Source organism: Pleurodeles waltl, chromosome 4_1 (genome assembly GCF_031143425.1).
Source record: "Pleurodeles waltl isolate 20211129_DDA chromosome 4_1, aPleWal1.hap1.20221129, whole genome shotgun sequence".
NCBI lineage: Eukaryota > Metazoa > Chordata > Amphibia > Caudata > Salamandridae > Pleurodeles > Pleurodeles waltl.
The window spans coordinates 388,441,342-388,467,488 of NC_090442.1; the positions used below are offsets into that span (position 1 = coordinate 388,441,342).

General features: G+C 44.2%; 1 protein-coding gene across 2 annotated transcripts in view; it reads right to left on the minus strand.

The window, feature by feature from the left end:
* The window catches only part of BCAT1 (branched chain amino acid transaminase 1), a 183,046-nt gene that overhangs the window by 99,646 nt on the left and 57,253 nt on the right, over positions 1 to 26,147 (minus strand). Inside the window, exons 1-2 of one of the 2 annotated variants that reach the window (XM_069228579.1) lie at positions 20,666 to 20,990; positions 20,084 to 20,161 (exon numbers count right to left, since the gene is read on the minus strand). In XM_069228579.1, the coding sequence (XP_069084680.1) occupies positions 20,084 to 20,161; positions 20,666 to 20,704 (117 nt within the window). In that variant the 5' untranslated portion in view covers positions 20,705 to 20,990. Of the gene's footprint in view, positions 1 to 20,083; positions 20,162 to 20,665; positions 20,991 to 26,147 lie in introns of those variants that run through there. The other variant, XM_069228580.1, reaches the window with a different exon arrangement.

A 26,147-nucleotide genomic window follows, 5' to 3' on the forward strand; every position in this document is an offset into this window, starting at 1 on the left:
CCACAACCCTGCCTCAACCCCACTTACCTGACCAAACTACCCCGATCCCCCACCCCGCCCCTAAAAACCAAACTAACTTGATCCTCCACCCCCCTAAAAATAAAAAACTACCCTGATCTCCCACCCCTAAAACCCAAACTACCCCGATGCCCCACTTCACTCCTAAAAACCAAACTACCCCCGCCCCCCGACCCCAAGCCCTTAATCCACCCCACCCCTAAAAAACTACCCTAACCCTGCCCCAACCCCATTTGCCTGAACAAACTACCCTGATCCCCCACCCCACCCCTAAAAACCAAACTACCCCGATCCAAGTCCTTAATCCAACCCTACCCCTAAAAACTACCCCCCAACCCCACTTACCTGACCGCGCCATCTCCTGATCCACTCTGCCTTTTTCACTGCCTTAACCACGGATATGTGTAGTTCAGCACATGCATGGTTAACGCAGAGAAAAAGGCAGTAGTTGTTCCAGCAAGCGTGGTTATGCTTGCGTTGTAGATGACATAGTTGTTTCAGAGTCGGGGTTCAGGACATTTCCCGCTACCACAGAGCACTGATGTCAGTTTCCACACCAGAAGCACAGAGCCATGAAGAACACTGACCACTGTTATGGAAAACTAGGGCCCTGAAAGGGGAAAGCCTACAAATCAGTTTGCAGAGCTAGGAGGATGGATGGGTCGGTAAAGAATCAGCGCTAGCGAATCACCAACAGATAAGGCGTTACCAAAGGTAAGTAACTTGTCCATCTGATAGAGACATCTAGCCCCAGATTCCTTACCTATATATAGACACCAAAACAATACCTCCCTGGAGGTGGGTCTTGCAAAACAATTTCATACCAAAAAGTCCTACAGGACCAATCAGGCCCATCCTTACTGACTTGAATATCCAGGCAGTAGAGCTTGGTGATTGTGTGCAGAGAGGCCCACATTGCTGCTTGTCAGATGTCCAGGACTGGAACTCCACCAGCTAACGCAATAGTCGCAGCCTTGGCTCTGGTGGAATGAGCATGCAAGCCCTCAGAGGTTTACTTCTTGGCCACTGCACAGCAGATTTTAATACAAAGCACGATCCACATGGAGATGATTTGCTTTTGCAGAGCCTTTCCCTTTTTCACTCCGACATACTCCACAAATAATTGGTCATCCACCCAGAACTCTTGTGCCATCAAGGCAGTATGACAATGCACTTTTTGGGTCTAGACAGTGGAGTTGCTTCTTCTCCTTAAAGGGATGTGGCAGAGTGAATAAAGTAGGCAGGGTGATGGACTGGCATACATGAAAGGAATAATGATTTTCGTGAGAAAAGAAGCTTTAGTTTGCAGAATCAACTTGTCTGGGCAGATGTTCAGGTACAGAGGCTTGGATGACAAAGCCTAAAGCTCACTTACCCTATGGGAAGATGCTATGACCACAAGGAAGGCCGTCTTGATGGTAAGGAGTCTGAGAGGACGATTGTGCAAGGGATGAAAGGAAGCGCACACCAGGAACATCAGGATTAAATTAAGGTCCCACTGAGGCATGATAAAAGGAAAGGGTGGAAACATTTGTTGGAAACTGTGACAGGACGAACAGTATAAAGGCAACGGAGAGAGATTGTGGTGCTCAGGTAAGTGGTTTATTTCACAAAATATTTCGATGTTGATGTTTACGGAGTTCTGGTTTTAGTCTCAAGGTGTTGCCTTTTCTTCCTCTTAAGGGTGTTTTCCTCCTTCTTTCTTTGTTCTCTTTAAGGTTGATGCTCTGGCGGTCTCTCGTGTGGTTCCAGTGTTGAGGTACCGAAAACAAAAGGAAATAAACGCGACGGTAAGTGGGACGATAGTTATGTTTCTTTCTTTGAACTATGACAGAATGGGGAAGAGGCAACAAAGGGTGGGGTTGTGCCAGTGAAGAGTTGTGGGTACAAAGTGACTAACATCTTTTTAGTGCACTGATAGGTGACTCACACGTGTTTGTCCCTGTGCCCTCCAATCCCCTCCCAATCCACCCCTCACCCTTCCTTAGTTCCCTTCCCCAGTCCCCTTTACTGTGGTGCTCCCTCTTTTGGTCCAAAAAGACCGTACCTTAGTAAGCCACGACCCTCCAGGGTCGTGGCTGGCGCTGGGGTGGTCCGTCTGTGGATAATCTTCGACAACGCTGACCGGTTCCAGCACCTCGTCGTGTGTGTGGTCCGTCCTTCCTGGATCTCCCGTCTGGCTGTTTCCGTTGGTCTCCTCTCCGGTTTCTCCTCCTTCGTTCGCTCCGTCCTCTCCTCCGGTCTCCTCTCCCTCGGGCTCCTTCTCTCCTATGCTAGATGCACTCCGCCTCTTCACTCCCCCGGGCCGGAAACCCTCCCGGGTTACCGCGGCAACGCCGGGACGCCAGCCTCCGTCTGGAAGCGTTCCCACGGCAACGTGGGAACGCAGACATGATGTAGCGGAATCATCCGATACGTCAGCTGCAGCCATTCCCGAAGGGGTGATCGGGGATACCCGTTCACACACACCTTCCCAAGAACGGTCCTGCTCGAGGACCGATGTAGAGTCGGGGAACCGAGACAAATAATCAGCAGGGGCTTGCTGAGACCCCGGGACGTGGCGGACCTGAAAGGAAAATGGCTGTAGTTCAAGGAACCATCTCAGAATCCGGGAATTCGAATCTTTATGAGCGTCCATCCAAGTGAGGGGAGCGTGATCCGTGAAAAGAATAAAAGGTCGACCCAACAGGTAATACTGTAAACTGTCCACGGCCCATTTAATAGCCAAACACTCCCTTTCGATGATGGGAAAATGACGTTCCCGAGGAAACAGTTTCCTGCTGATATATACGATAGGGTGATCACGACCCTCCCCGTCAGGTTGAGCCAGAACCCCCCCCCAGTCCCACATCTGAGGCATCAGTATACAGATGAAATGGTTTTGAAAAGTCTGGACACTGTAATATGGGTTCCTTGGTTAGATAGGATTTTAATCGTTCAAAACTAGTTGTCTGAAGATCAGAAAAAGGTAATAACAGGTCAGGGTGCGATTTGGACAGGAGGTCTGTGAGGGGAGCCGCAAGGGTGGAATACCCAGGTATGAACCATCGATAGTAGCCCACTAGTCCCAGAAAAGAGCGTAAATCTTTCTTGGTTTTAGGGGTAGGGGCATTTAGTATGGCGTCCACTTTCTTGGTTTGGGGTTGTAGAGTACCCTGACTGATTTTGTATCCTAGGTATGAGATGTCGGGTTTTCCTATAACGCATTTCTTGGGGTTGGCTGTTAAACCTGCTTTTGTTAGAGTGTGGAATATCTGTTGTAAATGATCTAGATGATCCCCCCAGGTCTCACTAAAAATGACTAAATCGTCTAAGTAGGCTGCTGAGAAAGTATGGAATGGTTTTAGTAGCCTATCCATTAACCTTTGGAAGGTAGCCGGTGCTCCATGTAGTCCAAAAGGTAACACTGTAAAATGATAAAGCCCGGACTGGGTAGAGAAAGCCGTTTTTTCTTTATCATCAGGGGCCAAGGGAATTTGCCAATACCCCTTAGTTAAGTCTATTGTGGACATATATTTAGCTTTTCCTAGCTTTTCTAGGACGTCGTCTACTCTAGGAATTGGATATGTGTCAAACATCGAATTTTCATTGAGTTTTCGGAAGTCGATGCAGAATCTGACAGTTCCGTCAGGTTTTGGTACCAGGACTACTGGGGAGCACCAGGGACTAGTAGAAGGTTCCACTACTCCTAGAGCTAACATTTTCTGTATCTCGTCCTCTATGATTTGTTTCCTTGCCTCCGGAATACGGTATGGTCGTAATCTAATAATTTTACCTGGGGTCGTTCGTATTCTATGGTAGATCAAGGTGGTTTTACCGGGTGTCTCTGAAAACAAATGTTGAAAGTGCTTCAATAAGCGATATACCTGCCCCTTTTCTAGATTCGTCAAGGCTCCATTTACCGAGGGTAACCTTTCCCCATCGGTTTGTCCTGTGGGGTAGAACTCAATATTTAATTCTTTACTTGGACATAGAAACCAACCCATTTCTACTGTATTGTCAGGGTTCTCGGGTACCTCCCATTTCTTTAAGAGGTTCACATGATAAATTTGGGTCTTTTTAGGATTGGCCGATATTTCAATAAGGTAAGTAACAGGAGAGACTGCTCGGATTACCCGATATGGACCTTGCCATCTCGCGAGGAGTTTTTGTTCTGATGTGGGACGCATTATTAGTACCTGGTCTTCTGGTTGAAAAACCCTCAACTTACTCCCTTTGTCATAATAACGCTTTTGGGTCCTTTGGGCCGGTTCCATATTTTCTCGTACCTCTTCCCATAACCCTTGTAAGTGTGTCCTCAAGTTGTGGGCATATTCCAACAATGGCCTTCCTCCTTCCCCCGCTTCTTCCTCCCATGTTTCGATGGCCATGTCCAAAAGGGAACGGGGTTGCCGTCCGAACACTAACTCGAATGGGCTATGTCCTGTTGAGGCCTGTTCATGTGTTCGGATAGCGTATAACACTAACGGTAATTTCTGATCCCAGTCTCTCCCTGAATCCTGCACTATTTTCCTCAGTAAGGTTTTGATGGTCCGGTTGTAACGTTCCACCAATCCATCTGTCTGTGGATGATAAACAGTGGTTTTGATTTGGGAAATACCTAATGTCTTACAAACTTGTTTCATGAGAGTCGACATAAAGGGGGTCCCCTGGTCGGTGAGTATTTCGTGGGGAAACCCGATTCGAGTGAAGACAGTTATCATTGCTTGGGCAACTGTTTTTGTAGTCATACTTGTTAGGGGAATAGCCTCGGGGTATCGGGTGGCATAATCAACAATAACCAATATATACGTGTGACCTTTAGAAGAAGGTACTACAGGACCAATCAGATCCATCCCTATCCTGCTAAATGGGATGTCTATAATGGGGAGGGGTACAAGCGGTGCTTTTTTTAGGCCTACCTGGTTCCGTAAGCTGACACCTGGGACACTGTGAACAATATTTTCTTATGTGTGCAAAAACACCTGGCCAATAAAACCGCCTGAGGAGATACTCTTCGGTTTTTTCCCTCCCAAAATGCCCCCCCCCTGGTTGATTATGAGCCAGGGTCAGGACGTGATCCCTATAATGTTCTGGTACTATTAGTTGTTGTTTACGCTCCCCGCACGAGTAGTGGTCACCCTATATAAGAGGTTTCTTTTAATTAGGAAGTAAGGACACACCTCCTCAGTTTCTTCTGTTTTTGCAGATCTCCAGGCCTGAGCGAGGGAGGGATCTTCTCTCTGTTGTTGATGAAAACTGACAGGTGCTTCATGGGTTTCTGCTACAAGTCCTTGGGCTTGTTCCGGCCCATTATAACTCCGGAAATGCACTCTCTCCTCTCGTTTTTCTCGACGTGACAGTTTTCTACGGGTTAAAGGGCCTTCAATAGTACTGTCAGCAAAAGGAGCCTCACCCCACCAGTCCTGTGACATCTTGGGGTTCCTAACCTGATCCAGGAGCTCTTGGAAATGGTTGTAATCGGTCCCAACGATACATTCCTCAATCAGTTGAGACATTATCCCCATAGGAAGGAAATCCCTGTAGTCTCCCCACTCTATTTTAAGTACTTTTAATGGGTATTGTTCTTTGTCTCCGTGAATACAGCAAATATTGACCCACTGCCTTGTTTCCCTATCTACCGGGCTTATTACATCTTCCCTAACCACGGATTGGCTGCAACCCGAATCAACTAGAGCACATACAGACCGTCCATTGATTTTCATGGTCTGTTTGAACTTAATGTCACCTCTTCCGGTACAGAGTACACGTCGCCTGGTCACTCCTATCTCCATCGGCTCACTACCCTCATGTTTCCGCGGACACATACGGGCTATGTGTCCCCATTCCCCACAGTTGTAACATTGGGGCCCCTGTACGGGAGGACCTTCTGATAGTCTACGGGGAACTGCATCTTCGAGGAGAACTCTCGGGGGGGTTTTGGGATTGGGCACAACAGATTTTATGTTGGGTCTGGGTTGTATACCCCTTACATCTGTAGAGCGATGATATGCGCAGGCTAAATCGATCGCCATGTCGGTATCTACCTTTGTATGTTGCCGTATCCAGTTTTTTGTAGAAGGAGGTAAGGCGTCTAAGTATTGTTCGAGTACAATCGTTTGTATAACCTCCTCGCGGCTATTCCCGATAGGACCCAACCATTTCAAGGCCAAATCTTTTACACGAAAATAAAAGGTACGGGGTCCTCATTTGGTCCCCATTTGACTTTACGGAATTCGACCCGGTAGTATTCTGTATCATGTCCAACACGTTCTAAGATGCTGGTCTTTATATCTTTGTATGGTGTGGTTCCCCCGGGGTTCGCGGCTTGATAGGCGGCTTGTAATAGACCGGTAAGTAAAGGTGCGACGTATTGTCCCCATCTTTCTTCAGGCCATTGAGCTGAAGAAGCCACTCTTTCAAAGTTAGTGAAGAAAGACTCCGGGTCTTCCCCCTCTTGATATTTCTGCAACACTGAACTGGGGACGTTGGGGTGGACCTTGCTAGCGGCAATGGTCTCGGTTAGTTTCTTCATGGCTGTTTCGTGTACCAATTGGTTGTTTGCAAGTATTGTCGCTTGGCTTTTCAAGGCCGACTGTAAGGCTTCCCTGTCCTCTTTCGCTTCCCGTTGGTGTGCCTCCCATACCAACTGCAAATGTCGTTGGCCTTCCGCCAGTTGTTTGATCATATCCTCTAAAGACGGGCTTTCACTCATTGTTTATACTGTTCGGTTGTCGGGGTGGGCTCCTAACATCCCACTTCTGACACCACTGTGACAGGACGAACAGTATAAAGGCAACGGAGAGAGATTGTGGTGCTCAGGTAAGTGGTTTATTTCACAAAATATTTCGATGTTGATGTTTACGGAGTTCTGGTTTTAGTGTCAAGGTGTTGCCTTTTCTTCCTCTTAAGGGTGTTTTCCTCCTTCTTTCTTTGTTCTCTTTAAGGTTGATGCTCTGGCGGTCTCTCGTGTGGTTCCAGTGTTGAGGTACCGAAAACAAAAGGAAATAAACGCGACGGTAAGTGGGACGATAGGTATGTTTCTTTCTTTGAACTATGACAGAATGGGGAAGAGGCAACAAAGGGTGGGGTTGTGCCAGTGAAGAGTTGTGGGTACAAAGTGACTAACTTCTTTTTAGTGCACTGATAGGTGACTCACACGTGTTTGTCCCTGTGCCCTCCAATCCCCTCCCAATCCACCCCTCACCCTTCCTTAGTTCCCTTCCCCAGTCCCCTTTACTGTGGTGCTCCCTCTGTTGGTCCAAAAAGACCGTACCTTAGTAAGCCACGACCCTCCAGGGTCGTGGCTGGCGCTGGGGTGGTCCGTCTGTGGATAATCTTCGACAACGCTGACCGGTTCCAGCAACTCGTCGTGTGTGTGGTCCATCCTTCCTGGATCTCCCGTCTGGCTGTTTCCGTTGGTCTCCTCTCCGGTTTCTCCTCCTTCGTTCGCTCCGTCCTCTCCTCCGGTCTCCTCTCCCTCGGGCTCCTTCTCTCCTATGCTAGATGCACTCTGCCTCTTCACTCCCCCGGGCCGGAAACCCTCCCGGGTTACCGCGGCAACGCCGGGAGGCCAGCCTCCGTCTGGAAGCGTTCCCACGGCAACGTGGGAACGCGGACATGACGTAGCGGAATCATCCGATACGTCAGCTGCAGCCATTCCCGAAGGGGTGATCGGGGATACCCGTTCACAGAAACCTTTGAAGAAACTATGTTCAATAGAGGATTTGAAAAGGGATGGCTGGACAGGCACCCTCAAAAAAACAGATATAGCAGAAAGGTAGCCCTTTAAATTGCCCAAATTAGAGCCCTGCTGGCAAGAGAAGGAATAAAAAGAAGCACCTCAGACAGGGGAGCAGAGAGAGCTGGTCAGCTGTTTATATGCACATCGTGGTACAAACTTGCTCTAATGGCAGGCATATACAGTCTTGGTAGAGGGACGGCTGGCTGCCAAGATAACATCACAGACTTCAGGCTGAAAGTCGAAAACTGTCAACTGTTGCTACTCAGTCTCAAAGCAAGAAGGCGAATTATTGACAGATTTGAGTGGAGAACCGTCCCCGGTGGCTGTGACAGAAGATCCACTGCTCATTCTTGGCGGTGAAAAACATCTTCTTTTCTAAGGTATCCACCTTCTTGAATTCTCTTTCTGGGGGCAAAGTAGGGAATTCACCAGGTTTACGTGGGAGGTAGAGGCTTGGGCCATCAAGCTCTCCGGGAAAGAATGTTGCATGAGGAAGTTGGGGACCCTAGGGCAGGGCAGTGCTGGCAGGTAATTGTACTGTTCACAGGAGCCCCTGCGCTGGGCTTGGGCCAGGTCCCAAGCAAGACATCCGTAAGGGCTTCAATAAAAGGAAGCAGTGTTTCTGAGGGAGTCATTCTCAGCTGATACCTCTGTAAAGTTGTTAGTCTTGACTGCCACAGAAAGCAGGCTAATGTCCTAGATCTCGGCTGCCCTTCTCATCACCATTGCAAATGAAGCTCCCTCCTCTGTAGCCATGGTAAGGGGAGAAAGCATGTCTGTATCCAGAAAAGTGTCCAGTTTGCTGGCTTCTGCCAAATACTCACACTAGTCCATGTTCGAGTTGAAAGACTGATATTCCTGATATGTCCCAACCTTCCCTGTGTTCTAACCCACAAGAATGGGGCTCAGGTTCTGGTCTGGAAGCCATTGTTCCACTCAGCACCGGACTTGACATTAGGCAACACCCCTCCTGCTTCCTCTTCGAGTCTGGGATTAGAATGGAGGCGGCACTGCTGGTTGGTGCGGGGAGTGCCAGGAGCATCGGCATCTGAACCAGTACAGGGGAAGGTAAAAATGGTATGACTGGCGCTGTAACAGATCAAGGGACCCAAATGGCACTGGCGCCACTGGTGTGGATCCAGTAGGGTTCCATCCTGAACCTACTGGGCCCGAAGGCATACCAGCAGGAGCAGCCTGCTCAAACATGAGGAGCATGGCCTCATAAAACTCCTGAAGTTGAGTGGGGTTCGCTCCGACTATGAGAAACTTGGGTGGTGCAGAGATGGCCCAGGCACTGGCTCAACAGCGGAGTTAGGCCTCGAATGCTGAAGTTCCCTCATCTTGTCAGCCAACGTACAAGGTGAAGTCAAAGACCTCGTCTACTCCTTGCTCTTCTTTTTTCAGAGGGGCTTACCTGACTGCCCAAACGTCTTTCCCTGGGGACCTTCCTCTCAACCGGATCAAGATCGTCACAGCCACACACACTGGGCTTGCAGGATCGCTCCCTCAAGGCCTTTAAGTTCATGGTGCGGCAATCGGAGCGGGCCTTTGGATCATGGTCATGTTTGCGGCATGAAAGGCATTTAAGATGCAGGTCCATCACCGACACCCAGAGTCAACAATACAAAAGCTACATCCTATGAATTATGGCCACTGGACTGGCTTGTCGTAAATATCATGTTTTGTCTTCCCCTTATAGGGTCAGAATCCCCCTTTTCCGAATACCCCTTCTAGGAATGACTTGTGCATTTATACTTTTTAAACCCTCGTGTCTAATTCAACAGCATGTGTTTGGCCAAAGGCCACAGGTAGCTAAAATACCGTTATACGTCCTGGAAGAGAGGAAGACCAGAACTCACTGACTAGAGAAGCCTAGCTACCTACAAACTACCAAAAGCAATAGGTATTTCACGACTTGCGGTGCCAGACTCTGGAATCTGCTTGTAGTCAACCAAATGGAGGCCACTGCTGAAACGCCATCTTGAGATGGTTCACTATCTTTTGATTTGCTACATAAGTACTCCTGATCCATCCATCCTTGCCGCCAGTTCTTTTCAACGTGTACATGGCCCTCCTGAGCGCCTACTTAGAGGCCTACAAGATATATTACCAAATGTATTTGAACAATAGGTTTGCACCACAAGCTTGATAAACCTGCCAAACTCAAGATCTTATTTCACCTTAATATACAAAATACCTGACTCTGCTACAATAGTGATAAAACTGAAATCCTGCTCAGGGGCATTGTCAATGAAACGCCCTTCCCTCTCATTGTGGCCTGACGAATTGTACTCTCCTCCAGTGTGGACAAAGCTCTTTGACACTGGTGTATCTTTACTCTCTCCCCAGATTATACAAGGTCTCCAAAACTACATTCCAATATCTACATCTGTTGAAAGGGGGTTCACCGCCACGCGGTGAGGAAACAACTCTTGATGCAAAATAAAGAAACCAACAGAAGCAGGGGTGGTGAGTGAGCAATCTTCTTCACCGCTGGAGTGCTGTTGGGAAAAAACATATTCTATATCTACTAACTAAAAACAGATAACAGTTCGTGGATTATTTGCCTGAGAAAACCGAACACATTAAAGAAAAACCTGCCATAAAATCGCCAAAAATATACATTAAAATTCTTCAAATTGTTCCACAGTAGGGGTGAATGGTGCTGAAGAAAAATTCTAGACTGTATTACTCATAAGAAGTTGGTTGACACTGGCCGTTACGAAAATGTTTAATTTTGACTGGTTACTTCTCTGTAGAACCATAGAAGCGTATCTTTTTGTTGAATTTCATGGATTAATTATATATTCTAGTGTGAGAAAGTTAGATTTCTGTCCACCTTCGTAGGCGGACGTTCCTTTCTCAGTCTTTGTCCAGGCGTGTTTGGGTAAGGACGTGGCTCTAACAGAGAGGATTCGCATCAGACAGGGGATGCGACAGGACTGTGTACTTGCTCCAACGCTGTTCTCTCTGTATATTAAAGACATGTTTAATTACCTCCACAACTGTATTAATGATGCTCCTAAATTTGGCAGTATCTCAGCCCCCGGCATGTTATTCACCGATGACACACTCCTTATCATTAAAGCATCTGTTGGGATCCAGAAAAATCCAGATTTCTGCAGTCACAGGTGGCTCGAGTACATTTATGCAATACTTTTCTATAGGTTTGCTGTATTGTTTCTATGAAGTCATGTATTGTGTTTTAATTTATTCTATTGTGTTACTTTAATGTCCCAAGGCTGAAATAAAGTATCTTACCTATCCCTTTCCCACTCTTGAGCCCCAGTGCTCCTTTTTTCCTGCTCATAGAGGTACCTTCTTGATCAAGCATGTTACTTCTTTTCCTGATTGGAACCTTCATTTAGTTCTATTTGAGATACTACGCTTGCTGACGCCTGCTGCCTATGAAATTCCCCAATTCTGTCACATGTTTAGTTTAGTACTAGTGAGTTTCCCTTCAAGGGAAATCAATCTTTATAATTTGCCTAATCAATTCTTAAATAACTTGACTTCACATTCATTGTTTGACCTGCCTGGACTATATTAATATATGCTGTAATCAGACGACTACTGATTTATAACTAAAATAGTTAGCTTGATTTTATAACTTTACTAGTGAGTCAATAAACTTTTATAGTTTGCCAATCTACTCCTCTCTGTTGTTACGGTGGGGGGGGGGGGGTGGGGGGGGGGGGTTGTGCTTCACCGTCATTTAAATGTTAATAATTTGATGGTTCAAACTTTAGTTGGAGGTAGGTAGAATCTGCACCAAGTCGGCATGATGCAAACACCACCCTTTCTTCTTGCTATCATGAGCTCTCGTCTCTTTAAATTTAGAGCCACCACTCCGAAGTGAACAGAATTAAAGTGTTACTGCCAAGGAACAGGAGCTTCAGAGTTTCCGATGACAAGCGACTTTAGAGGGATCCGATTTACGTGCTTACGCTGACAAAATACAAACTGGGCTTAAAACTACAATCATGGGACTTTCAAATCATGGAAATATGAGAGTCTGGGTGGATAACAAAGAGCAGAATAGCAAAACGTTTTAGTGACAAAGCAAAGGAATGAAGTCTGCAAGTATCTAATTTAAGTCTATATTAAGCCACTGAAACTAAAAAGAACTGTGTAACAAAACCCCAAGGCCCTCTTTGGTTAAACATGCTTAGTGAGCCTACTTCCTGGCTGACGTTTATGGTCGTGTCAGCTGATTAACATTTCCGATGCAGGAACTGTAAAAGCAGAGCAGGTTTTGCGTCAGATAAGCACTCGTTGTTGCATTGTAGATATAATAAGCAATAGATGCTTCTGGATTCTTGCAAATTGTTTATATAAGTGCCCTGACAATGTTTAGCAAATATATGAGGTCTAACAGACAGATGCCCCCACGGGTGACAAGCAGCTCTTTACAAATCCAGCTTACATTAACAGGCTGTTTGGTTGCTGGTCTGTTTTGCATCGGCGACTTTTAGGAAGAGCTCTGATCAAATACCAGCTACTCCCAGTTACTCAAGAGTGTTTCTTGCACCCACCATTACTAGTTTCTAAACAACTTACACCATGGAAAAGGGTGCAACTTCAATCTGTATTACTGCGGACAATATATCTTCTCAAAGCTCTTGCTGGGCCCTGGCCAGTACTCCTCCAACATACAGTGTGTGAAGATCGGTGCAGGTAATCATCACAGAAAAAAATACCAGAAACCTACCCAAACTGCAGCCATGCTCACTGCCATTGTTGCCGACGCTGGTGAATGGATTTCAATCCTCTTTTTAGTAGGAACTCTCATGTTCCCCTGAGCTGTCAGCTTTTGCGAACTAGGAATGTATTATCACGTACAGCAGAGTAGAGTGTGTGTGTGTGTGTGTGCGCGCGCGCGCGGGATGTAGGAGCTGGTACGTCAGAAATGCTGTGAGCAGTTAACCCAATACTCCTTTCCGCGCAAAAGCAATCACCTGCACATATCCCATCTCAAGAAAAAAGTTAATAGACTATGAAAACAATGCATTACCTCAAGAAAAAGATAAAAATATATATTTTAACTTGAGTTATGCATTCCGTAATTCTATTGGAAATGAACTGTTTAATACTGGAACTTTAACTGAGAATTCTTGCGACCCTTCAGAGGTAGATATCGCTTGTGGCCCCGAGGGGACGCAGCCTAGTAAGTTTGGACTAGACTGTGACTACTGGAACAGGCCATAGTTGACATGGATACGGCTGAACTGTCAGTAGTGGAACAGTGAGCAAAAAAGATCTACAGGAATACGACCCACACGTACTTACAAGTGGCTAATATTAAGAAACGCATGTCAGCTATCAGTACTTTGTCTTTTTTCTAGTAAACTGATGACAAACTAGTAAGGCATATCTGCAAACAAACGTATTATCATCATATGCCACAACAAAAGTTGCACCCAGTGGCGAGTGTTTCCTGATAACGATGCCGAAAGATAACAGAAATTTAATCACTCCTCAAATCCCACAAATTTCAACGTTGCCCACTTATAAGGTTAATCAATGAGAGACAAAGCAAACAACTTGAGAAGTCCCACTACTTCGAATGATGCTTTTTGCCACAGATGCAAAAGCCATTTAATAAAAAGGAGCATGGGAACTCATACCATTTCCAACAACGTAGAGCATCCAGCTTGCAGGCGATCACAACCAGTCTATCAGCCTGAACATTCATGCCAGCAACCGATCATAACCTCTCACTAACATCTCGGCAGATAACATAGAAACATGTTTGTAGACACAAACTCTATAATTCTTTTTCTAACTCCTTCAGGAAGTATACATCTGTCTACACTAGTCAAAGATTGGCGTTCACAACCCTGTCATTCCACTTTCTTCTGCGCCATATCAGACCCTCCGGATGCCTCTCAACCACCACCACAGAATAATCTTTCTCCATTACTTCATAACTTTCACCACCTGCTGATAAGCAAGACATACAATCCACGATTACAGTGTGAATAGTAGGAAGATAGTGACATCAAAGCTATACCTCTTCGATTTTGAACTGAACCCTGCAATCCGAGCAGTAGGAATTCCCCCAAGAGACGAAAAAGCTACTACACGCTTATTGTCATTCTTTAATGTGAAGCTAATGCACCATTCTAAAATGATGAACCTACTCCACTGACCATGCATGTTATCAAATCACATTCAATAAAAGAAAGCATTTTCTTCACCTCACTTATACACACACACTTTACACACTTCACTGCTATGCACAGCTAGGCACATCTACCAGAACTGCCTCTCGACCATCTGCACGTCCATCCACATAAATCTCACATTCATGTACCACATGAAACGGGCTTGACAAGGGTACACTGACAATAACAATCCTCAAACCACTGATGTTAGCCACATAAAGTGGTTGGCTGCTTGAACTCCTACCTTTTTACCTGATGCAGAGCATGTGTATCTCCAGCCACACATGCCGTCGACCACACATTTTTATCCATATATACATGTTCCCCTTATTCACCCCTCTGCGCATGAGTTCCATTTTATGGACAAAGTGCTCCACAAAACTTGCCATATTTAGGAATAAGAGACTTTAGTTTAATAATAATTTTTGATGTGAAATGTATTATGGGTAGCAAAAGACGTACATTTCTAAAAAAAAACATGAGACTGGAAAATATTTATGAATGAAATTAGTTCAAACTATATTTTGTAAAATACAAGTATTATTTGAGACAACGTGTTTCTCTCCTTTTGATGATCTGTAGTTGAGAGTCTATTAACTATTGAACTAACAATAATGGTGTGGCAATGAAAATATAAGGGGACCATCCACTGTAAGAAATGATTACCTGGGGTACATTGTGATTAAATCATTGGTACTAAATAAAAGAGACTAGGTTTCCAATAACTTTATTTGGATGGTGCACAGTTAGCACCTGTCTTCTCTTGGTACCGGCTGTGGCATTCAGCTACTTGGCCTACACCAAAGTATAAACAAACAAATGAGGGACAGGGAGGTTACAGGTTCAGTGTATATTCTCCCAAACTTACTAGCAAAAAAAACAGAATACACTGTTCCTAATAGAGGAGAACACAGGGCAACACTTAGGTTAGAAGCTAATGCCCTCACACATCCCATCAGATGTCATGCTTCATCATCGGGCAAGCTCCTCGTCAGACCGGCACTGCAATGTCTGACGGGCACCCCTGAACGGGGGCTCTTTTCCGGAGATCTTTTTCTCAGTAGCACTGTGCCGAGAAAAGATGTCAAGTGGATAGTGCCCCTATTCCAGGCACCACGTAAACGAGGAGAGAGAAGAAATGGAAAAAAGAAGGTTAAAATTTACTCAAAACCCTAGCATAAAGTCAAATTTTAAAGGACAAAAGAGGGTGGTGGCCAAGATAAAAACAAGGGGGAGAGTGAGGGATGAGATAATGCTCAAACCACTCTTGCGCTATACCTAGAGATATGGGTTGGGGAATTAACCTAAACCCTAAGACAAAGGGCCAACATGTTTTGTGTCTGAACGGTCCCAAGGGATCCAGCAACACTTCATCAGGACCAGCAAATCTATCTCAATATTACTCCTAACAAAATATCATAATAAGGTACAAGTTGTCTGAACTGTCAGTCATAATAAACTCCAGTCACTTACAATAAGGCTGCACTTCAAGCTAGTCAAAAGTAAGGGCCATCCGTCCCAAAAAGAGGATCGGTGTCATAGTAAAACAGGAGCCCAGAGGAGAGTAATAATATTCAAAGCTGTAGCTCCTCAGCCCAGGACCTACCCACGGCCGTGTTCCTGCATTGATCAGCAAGATTTCAGATGCTACCTGATAATCATTTTTATAGCACATTTCTACAATTTCTATAGCCTTAGTGAGCTGTCATTAATCTGAGAACCCTTTACTTGTAGCATGACACCACACACATCACAGAAACCCAGACCAGGAGTGTAGGAGGCTGGCTCAGGTTAAAGTGTACACCTATGGTGTGGCACCCTATTCTGAGTCCAGGAAACCCTTAGTGATAGTGTTTTGTCAGTTGCAAATGAACAGACACTGACAGATACTGGTGTTGTTGATGGCAACAGCATGGGAGCTGCAGGATGGAGCTGAAGTGGCCTCGGCATCAACAGATTCCAATGTCGAGCAGAGATTGTAGAAGTACCTATGGCAAAGTCAGGCCCACCAAAAATGCACCCACTGCGGATCAGGTGGCAGATTGGCCCCGGTCCCTTGATGGTTCTCTAGGCAAAACGTTTTTAGAAAGCTTTTAAGTTCCACATTTTATGGCTAAGGAGGGGGAGTACACTCTGATATCTGCCAAGAGTTCAGTTCCCAAATCTCAGCCAGGGGGTTAGAACTCACTCCAACATAAATCACCAGCTGGTCCAGTGGAAACTGGTAGCTGGACTCTTCCAGAAAAGTAGACTTCTTGAAGCTTTCGCATTGCAATAGCTAAACAGGAGGTCAGAAACTGACCTTTAGAGTCAACTCCTTTGTCCTGGGTACAAATGGGAACATGTCCAGTGCTTAGGGATCACCTCACAGGCCTCAACAGCAGGTACAGTCTTTCTTCTGTCTTCCCCAGGTCCAGTAGTGATCTGAAGAAGGTGCCCAGTGGTACTACACTTATTCCTGTTACTAGTCGATGGGTGGGAGTGTTTCCTGGCCCCTCCCTACTCAACAGAGAATTATTCCAGAGGTAACCCTATCTACTTTTTCAGCAGTTACTGTGGGCACTACTGTAAACAATCACAGTGTCCTGCACTACCTAAAATCAAGATGACAGAACCATTCTTCTGTTGTGAAGCACTCCTGTGCCTCTCCTAGAGGTATGGCTAGGGAACTAAAAAACCCTCCTCTGTGGTCACTTAAAACTGGTTCTGTGGTCAGCTCCCCTCCCACTGGTCTGTGTACATGGCTGGCCAGAAGGGAAAAAAGAGGCTGCAGGCCAATATGTTAGCTCTATCTGCCTGTGACATGGTTGGCCTTTGTGAAGATAATTAAATTCCTGGGCATTGCCCAGATAGTCACCCTATCAGAGGAACAGAACACCTCCCCAAACCCAAAGGCCTTTATCTCAGGTCTGGGAGCAAGTTCACGCCTCAACAAGGGGCGATTCAACTCCTGGGTGACAGTTGGAAGGTCACGCAAATAGGCTTTCGGAGGCTTTAGGCAGGCAAAAGGTGACTTTTTAAAAGTAATTTTTGTAAAATATTTAGCACATATCCGACTTTAGAAATGAATTAGGTTTTAAAAAATATTTTTAAAAGTCCAAGAATTAATTTTGTAGAAGATTCCTAAAAGGATATATTTAATTTTAATATTAACTCCCAATGATTTCCAAGAGAACACCTAGCCCTGCAACAGTGAAAATAACTTTTGGAACATTGTCACTGTAAAATGTGCTACATTAAACTTTTACATTCCCTACTTTGAAATATCATACACCTTGCCTTATTGGGCATAAAGGCCTACTTGGAGGTGACTAGTCATATTTAAATGAGACTTTGAGGCATGTGAAAAGGGTTCATTTTGATAGATTGAAACTGCAGTTTTAGAACTACAGTGACAGGACTGCAGTCATGTTTTGCACTTTCACACTAGTAGTAGAACAATGTGTGCTGTAGTCCACTAATGACATTTAGCTTGAGGTCCCTGGGTACACTTAGTACCATAGTTATATATATATATATATAGCAAAAACGAGATGTCCTCAATGAAAGCGCGCTCCCAACTGGTTACAATAAGGGTTTTGAAAACAAAGCCAGCAACTCACGGTGAGTCCTTGAAGCATTTTCATTTTTTCTGGCATTTAATAGTAAAGTCATCTCTGGACACGTGTTTCCGGGTAGATCCCATCATCAGCAGAGAAAATATGAAAAGTATTCCACCCTCGTGGGTGCAGCCAGTGCTGTTCAGACAATCTCTTTAAAAATGGATTCATCAGGTGCCTGCAATTAATCAAACTAGCTGAAGAGCCTCGCACTTGGTGCTTTTAAAGAGATTGTCTGAACAGCACTGGCTGCACCCACGAGGGTGGAATACTTTTCATATTTTCTCTGCTGATGATGGGATCTACCCGGAAACACGTGTCCAGAGATGACTTTACTAATAAATGCCAGAAAAAATGAAAATGCTTCAAGGACTCACCGTGAGTTGCTGGCTTTGTTTTCAAAACCCTTATTGTAACCAGTTGGGAGCGCACTTTCATTGAGGACATCTCGTTTTTGCTGTTTATAACTGTTTTTTCCAGCCGGGAAAGCGCCCACTGCACATCGGAGCAGGTCGTTGTGACTAGATTGATGGTCACATTTGAACAACATGGTTGGGATATTTTTAGCAAACCGACAATTTTACTGTGAACTTGCCTACTTAGGTTATGCACTTTGTTTTAATTTTTTCGTGTTTGGCTCCAGCAACCCACTTGGGGAATACGATTTTGCAGGACTACTATAACCAGTGTGCACTTGCCATTACAGAGGCCCACAGGGGCAGGACTGGTATTTTAATGGATTCATCAGGTGCCTGCAATTAATCAAACTAGCTGAAGAGCCTCGCACTCGGTGCTTTTAAAGAGATTGTCTGAACAGCACTGGCTGCACCCACGAGGGTGGAATACTTTTCATATTTTCTCTGCTGATGATGGGATCTACCCGGAAACACGTGTCCAGAGATGACTTTACTATTAAATGCCAGAAAAAATGAAAATGCTTCAAGGACTCACCGTGAGTTGCTGGCTTTGTTTTCAAAAACCTTATTGTAACCAGTTGGGAGCGTGCTTTCATTGAGGACATCTCGTTTTTGCTATATATATATAAATATATATATATATATATATATATATATATATATATATATATATATATGGACCAGTGCTTAATTTGTGCTTCTTGTTTCCGGTGCTGAGCACCGGCACTTATTTTTGAGGGCCAGGGCTTATTCTTCTGCCTCAAGCATTTGCTGCGAGCAAAAGACCCATATGGGAAAAACGGATGAAGAGAAAAAACGAAAAAGCGTCACAAACGGGGAAAGTAGAAAGCTGCAAGAGTGAGCTGAAGGGGCAGGGAGTGGCTTTATATGGATTGAAGAGTCCTAAAATGGCTTCAGGATTACGCTGCCTCAGTATTCCATGTTCACACATTTAATTGCAGCAGCCGCGTGTTTAAGAGGAGAGCTTTGGGCACCGGCACATTTTTTATTTACAAATTACGCACTGATAAGAATGTATAAGTAAGTTAAATATGTCAATCAGGAGAATGAACAATTTTTACATGTTTTAGGGGTCAGAGCACATGCACTCGGCCTTGTTGGCATAGTCCCAGAGTCCAGAGTAAAAAAATACAGCAGCATTAGTCCAGAAAATAGGGGTCAGCATGCAAAAAGAGATATGTTCTTACAATTACTGTGTGCAGGCTAATCATAAGGGTAGAGTGGGGGGCTGGGCCGAGCAGACGTTAATTACACTACTAGATGGCACCAGGTACCATAATTTCTATTTAATAACACTTAGAAACAGATACCTATGGCACATATCAAAAACAAAAGAATCGTTCTAAAGGTCCCCCATTGCTTTGGCTTCAAGCCTCATATTAACTTCTGATAAGACTGTGTGTATTGATCTTTGCCCTGGCACAACGCTAGAGTGTGCGGCCATTCAAAGGTTTGTGGGCTCTTCCAAAACACAAACTCATAAATGCGAAAAGACCCCATTCAGGTAGACTCGCGATTTGTAAGACAAAAATGGCTTTATTTTAGCTGCCTCCCACGCGAAATTGCCTCTGCAACAGTATAAATCAATGGGGGAATGCATTCTCACGGTTTTTATGGCAAAATCTCCCATTTGGCAGTTGGGTAAAATGTATGTCTGCAAAGTGCATTGGGAGCGTAACAGCGGCTGCAACCATTATATAATGCTCGTCCAGCATACTTTTCCTAACACAGTTTTTTCTGCTACTGTCGTGAGACAAGACCGTTGAACTGTGATACGCAAACTGCAAATTACATACACGCCAACAAAAAATACACTGGAATAATCTCCAAAAAGGTAAGAAGAGTATTCGGGCAGGCATATAAATACAATTACAAGTTTAAAATAACACCGTGGATATATCTCACGTCTGCATTAAAATGCATTACTAGAGCTCATTAACATACAAAACAAAAATGCATACAATCGATTTGAGCACGCTGATTTTGAACTAACATACAAAGCAAAAGCTGAAAGGTTGCTGTAAGGAAGAAACGCATCAATATGAAGCACGTGCTTCATTCAGTCTCGCATCCTCGCAGCAGCTAAGAGGGCGTGTGGCTTGGGATGTAAACAGGAGTGACGTCGCACCGTCAGATTACCTTGAAGGAGTTCTGGGTCACGTGATTGGTGCCTCCATCTTTTCCGCTGTCTCCGGTAGCACACCCATTTCTACAGCCCTGCGAGGAGTAAAGATGCGTACAAGTGAGTTGAAGAAGACATATGTGCCCGGGATCATACACGATTTTATTGTAACTGCACGCGCATAAAACACTGAGTAAAGTAGCACTGGCAAGATCGCGCTGTGTAGTTAACTCTCCTCACCCACTCACAAACGCTGGCCAATAAACAGCGACTATATCCGTCAGCGCTCACCTACGAACAGCGAACAAGGGCTGGACGGAACCCTGAATTGCAGCATCGCAGCCCAGCCCATAATTAAGAGACATGCAAGGACAACAGGCAGAAGAATGAATACAATATTCTGTCTGATTACCCAGAACGGTTCTGTCTTATCAGCTCTGTGCTAAAACCCAGACCACGCCTCTCCCACGCAGCATTACTGTCTCTTCCTTCCCATTCATGCAGCAGGGAAGGAGACTCCTTCGCTTTAGGGGGTGTTATCTATGCTATGGAATAATACATCGTGCAGGGAAAAAGCCCTAGACTGAAACGTACTGTACCTTGCAATGATTAATAGCCGTTATTCCACAACCAGCCATAATGGATGCTGTACCCACAGAATGCCCCCTCCTTTCTTCTGCCTTTCCTCTTCCTCTGTTATAATAAACGCGGTGGGCTGGCACCACTCTGCAACACCCCCTTTATTGCCCACACGTAGCTGCAAACGTCAGGGCACAGCAAGGAACACAACACTGGCTGCTGTTCCGTGATGCAATATAGTCTGCTTTGCTGAAGAGCACAAAGTGTAAAATAATCCCTCGCCGGACAGAGAAACCAATCCGTGTTACCACATGACACTACGCCCCCATTTCCCTTGCCTCGCCTAAACCTCATAGAGAAGCGGCAGATGTCTGCCTCAGCAAACACATGAGCGTTTGGACGCTGACACACTTCACGAATACGACCCTCAATGGCATTCTTTGTAACACGACTCGGAAACAAGGTTGATTCAATGACACTCTAAAGAACTACGTGATAGAAGACAATGTACAACTAACTTAACGTTGCACAGTACTAAAAATGCCACTATAGTTCACCTCCGCCTACATCCCTCTAGTTCCTGAACCTTCGTCAGCAGAATTTGTGACTGTTGGGGAATTTAAATAAAACATACATCGGATCTAAAACGATTTCGGGAATGCTTTGTGACGGACTGGTGCCACCCTCCTCGTGACAAATACGTGTTAAAAAAACTTTTTTCCCTCTCCTTTTTGGTTGCACTTTTGGTGTTGCTTTTCCACGGTACAATGTTTTGTCGTGGTGAGTGACCGTGCGTGTAAGGCCGATATTTCAACTTTAAGATGTCACAAATACGTTTTAAAAAAAAAAAAATGAAACTGCCAATTTCAAACGCATATGCTCAGTTTAATTGAAAAAGCCATAGAGAAAACAAGCATTTGCAATGCAATAGGTGTCACATGTCCTTGAGTTAGAGATGCTGGCGTTGTAAATGCATTACTTGGCTTTTCTTACCACATACATTGGTCAACCTTGCTACATAATTTACATCTCTCTGCCACACACTTCCAGTGGCCCTGCATATAGCTAAAGCACTTCCATTTACCTTCTTCCTCTATCTGCAGCAAAAAATGAAAATATTGCCCTTATTTATTATAATTATTTATATTAATTATTTTGGTGTCCCCTCACCATAGTGTGGGACCCAGAGACGAACTAGACAGAAAGAACACATCATGCTGACTGTTTTGGTGATGGTCCCATTGTCCTAGGCCCACCACATGGTATGTTCTTATAAACCACAGAGGGTAACCCAAAAACCCGATCGGGCTGGGTAGAAGATAATCATTACATACAACAATGCCCTGACGGGGAAAGATTGACAAATTATTTATATATCATAAAACAACATAGGTGAAAACAGAAAAACTATTTATTCATATAAATATATATATTCATTTTTTACTTATAAATAAATATCAATTTAATATAACATAAAACATTAAAAACAGTTGGTTGGTTCTTTTCTGTTTGCTGCATTAACTCCATTCCAAATTCTCAGAGAGTCTAAATCAATTCCTTTAATCCTCCAAAGATCCTCTGCAGAAACCAATCCAGACTATGATATATCTGTCAACGTGGAATGGAGTTAATGCAGCAAACAGAAAACAACCAACCAACTGTTTTTAATGTTTTTTGTATAGGTTTTTGATTCATTGGAATATGTATTATTCTTCTTTCTATCTATCACAAGCACTTTTCTTTTTCACACTATCTGTCCTTTGGTGTGTTGTTTTACTAGATGGGCTGTCCATATAGGATGAACATATTAACTTGATATTTATGTATAAGTAAAAAAATGTATATATATATATTTATATGAATAAATAGTTCTTCTGTTTTCACCTATATTGTTTTATGATATATAAATAACTTGTCGATCTTTCCCCGTCAGGGCATTGTTGTATGTAATGATCACCACATGGTATGGGCAAAAATGTTTTGTGAAAGGAATGCCCCGCAAAGTATTATGGGGTGAGTTTCCAAGTGCAGCAAACATTGTAGTATCTTGACTGTAATGCTCAGAACAGCCCCTAGAGGGCACCACAATAATAACAGCATTTGTACGAAACATGGTTATGTAACCATATAGTCAGCCCCTAGAGAGCATAACCACATGAAAACAGAATGGCAAAACGTAATGCAGTGTAACCATATATTTAGCCCCTAGAGAGCATAGTGCATTACACCTTTTCAGGCCTATGAGGCTTTCTAGAATAATATTACAAACAAGACCCTTATAATACAAACTATTCCCAACTGTAAAACAAAAGTTCCAGCCATGAGAGCACTTAAAAAGACAATGAATGGTGGGAGGGGTTATTATTTTGGGGTCCCTCCAACCTTGTGTGGGGTCTCAGAGATGATCTCGGTGTCGTGTTGAACATTTTGATGGTGGTCCCATTGTCCTAGGACCTCCACATGGTGAGTTATGGGCAAAAATGTTTTGTAAAAGGAATGCCCCAAATTGCATTATGGGGCGAGTTTTTGAGTGGAAAGAATATTGTAGTATCTTGACTGTAATGTTCAGAACAGCCCCTAGAGAGCACCACAGAAAAAAACAGCATAATGTCACCATATAGTCATCCCCTACAGAACATAACCACCTCAAATGAGATGGGCAGAATATAGTACAATGCAATCAAGTATTTAGCCCCTAGAAAGCCTTGTGCTTTACGCATTTTCAAGTCTTCTGCAATAATATTACAAACACAGTCTTTAAAAACACAAACTACTCTCAGCTGTAAAACAAAAGTCCCAGCCATGAGAGCTTAAAAAGACACCGAATGGTGCGAAAGGTTACTAATTTGAAGTCCCCCCCCCAACCTAGTGTGGGGACCCAGAGATGACCTAGACAGAGAGAGTGTGTCATGCTGAACGGTTTGGTGGTAGTACCATTGCCGTAGTACCACCACAGGTTGAGTTTGGGCCAAAATGGTTTGTAAAAGAAATGTTCTGCAAAGCATTATGGGTCGAGTTTCCCGTGTGCAGTGAATATTGTAGTATCGGATCTCCTGCTGTGCCCGCAGAGCCGCCTTGAGGGTTTTTATGTTTAAAATGCACAGTTTGTGTATTTTTAAACTGCTAAATTTGTACACAAGCTGTCCTCATGTAAAGGTCTCCTCTGATCGAGTTTGCGCTATATGAAGCTTCATGTACATAGATGGTACTCATGTAACGCACTCCTCTTATTGAGTTCCCTCTATATGAAACTGCAAAATAAATAAATAAATAAAAAAGATCCCCGCCCCCTGCTTGCAGCTTTTGCGTGCAAACACCACAAAGAAACACCAGCATGTCCGAACACCAGGAAGAGGGAGAAACAACATAGGGCCACGGAGTGCGAAGCGGAGAGGCAAAAGAAAAAAGTAGTGCGCCACACTAGGGTATATAGCCGTGCGTGCAATAGTCCATGTAAAAGGGTCAGTCTCCCAGGCGGTAATAAATCAGCCTCAAGGCAGGACAAACCTAAAGCATTTCCCTATGAAATCAAGGGAATTTTGAAAGGCAGGCCAAGGAACAAATGAAAGTGAGGGGCGTGAGAAGGGCATGGTGAAAGCCCACAGAAGTAGATTACAACATGTTGAGAGACAACACATGTGCGCTGTCTAGGCTTGACCTAAAAATGCAAAAGATCTTTACCAACTCTGCAAACCCATTATCTTAAAAGTTAAAGAAATTTAACATTTCATCAACACTCATCAGACCACTGGTGCCCATCCCAGGTGTAACGTGCCTCTTCTCTCCAGTCTCTTTAAAAATTTTCTCCTCTTTGTCTCTTAACTAAAATGTTTGCATCTATAGGGGTCCTACCCGTGCTGAAAAAAAACTGATATCATACCTTTGTCACCATATAGCTGCCCTCCTGTATCTTAACACCCTTTCTTCTCCAAAATCCTGCAGCACTGTTGTTTAACTAGCACAATAACCACATATCCTCTTTATTCCTTTTTTTGCCCATTAATGTCACAAGGATGGATCCCACTGTTACCCCTGCCTTCCTACAATGGCCTTTTGTAGATTGTTGTCATTCTCAAGCTTTTTAAAGCATTCAACACTGCTGACGGCCACACCATGCTTGCAATCTGTGCTACCCTAGACTTTGCTACCCTGGCACTAGAATGGTTGGCATCTTGTTTCTCAAACTAATCATTCTCTCTTTATTGTATCTCGTCCCTTTCTTCACTTATGTCCCAACAAGTTGTGTAGCCTAGGGATCTGTCCTGTACACTTTCCTAATATTCACTCAATGCCGCCTTTGTTGGTGACATGATTGCTTTTTTGGTTATCCTAGCAGTGATTAACACATCTCCACTTTCCTTTTATCACATCCCACTTTTGAGCAAAATATTTCAACATTTTCAGTACCATAAGGCACTGGATGACCCTGTGCTCCCATATGCTCAACCCACTGAAAACAGATGGACTCGAGTTTCCTGCTTTCCCTGCTGTTACAATCCTGTGCTCTACAAAATTTCCACAGCTCCCCCAGCCATACTGGCCTGAGTCTGGTAACTGCTATGTTCCATCTCCTTAATATCAAAAAGATCCACTCCTCCTCACATTCCACATCACTAAGTAACCTATTAACAAATTAGTTATGAGCAAGCTGGAAACCTACAACAGATTACTACGACCTCAGCAGAACGCTGGTTATCCTTCTGAGGCAATGTAAAAATTGCATACTTAGAGCCCATACAGGCTTAGTACCTGAGCAAAGATGTTTGGCACTATATTGGTGGATAATGTCAATGCTGAAGGTGGACCTTTATGTTGGAGATAATACAATTCAGATCCATTTCACCAACAATTAGTTGGCTTTTGCAGTTCATGGGGGTGTGAACGAGGGGTACAAAGAATGCATTTCCATATAACGCAGAACAGGCTGTACGGCCTGCAGTCATATTCGTGAAAAGAAGGACGTTCCTTAGTTAAAATAAAGTTACACATCCTGTAACCATAAGTCATGTAGGTTTTAAGATTAAGTCAGCAAGAGGTGTGGGAGTGAAGCACTAACCCTGTAGAAAGTGGTACTTAACCAAGATAAACAAATGTTTTTAAAGTAAATAAAAAAAAATGCAAAGCACGCTGGTGCTTAATTAATTGGCAGGAGTGCCTCACCTTCTGCGACATTCCAGTTTCTCTTCCCAAAAGCATTGCCATATTTACATGCATATTCTTTGTTATGCCAGAGATCAAGACGAATTCGTAAGTGTGTAGGGAGGGGCTTGTGCTTGCAACTTGGGATTTCAAGTTCACAGTCACTTTCCTGTAGGCCCCCTGAACCTCCACAATGGAAAAGGACATGCCCTTCATGGATCTCCGTGGATCCTCAGAAGGGACGACAAAGCAAACTGCTTGTATTCCAGCAGAATCACAGATCTGATCCACCTGCTCAAGGTCTGAGTAGAAGATTTACGCCCGCTTAACAGCGGGGCCAAGGTTCACAAAGTGGAGGAAACC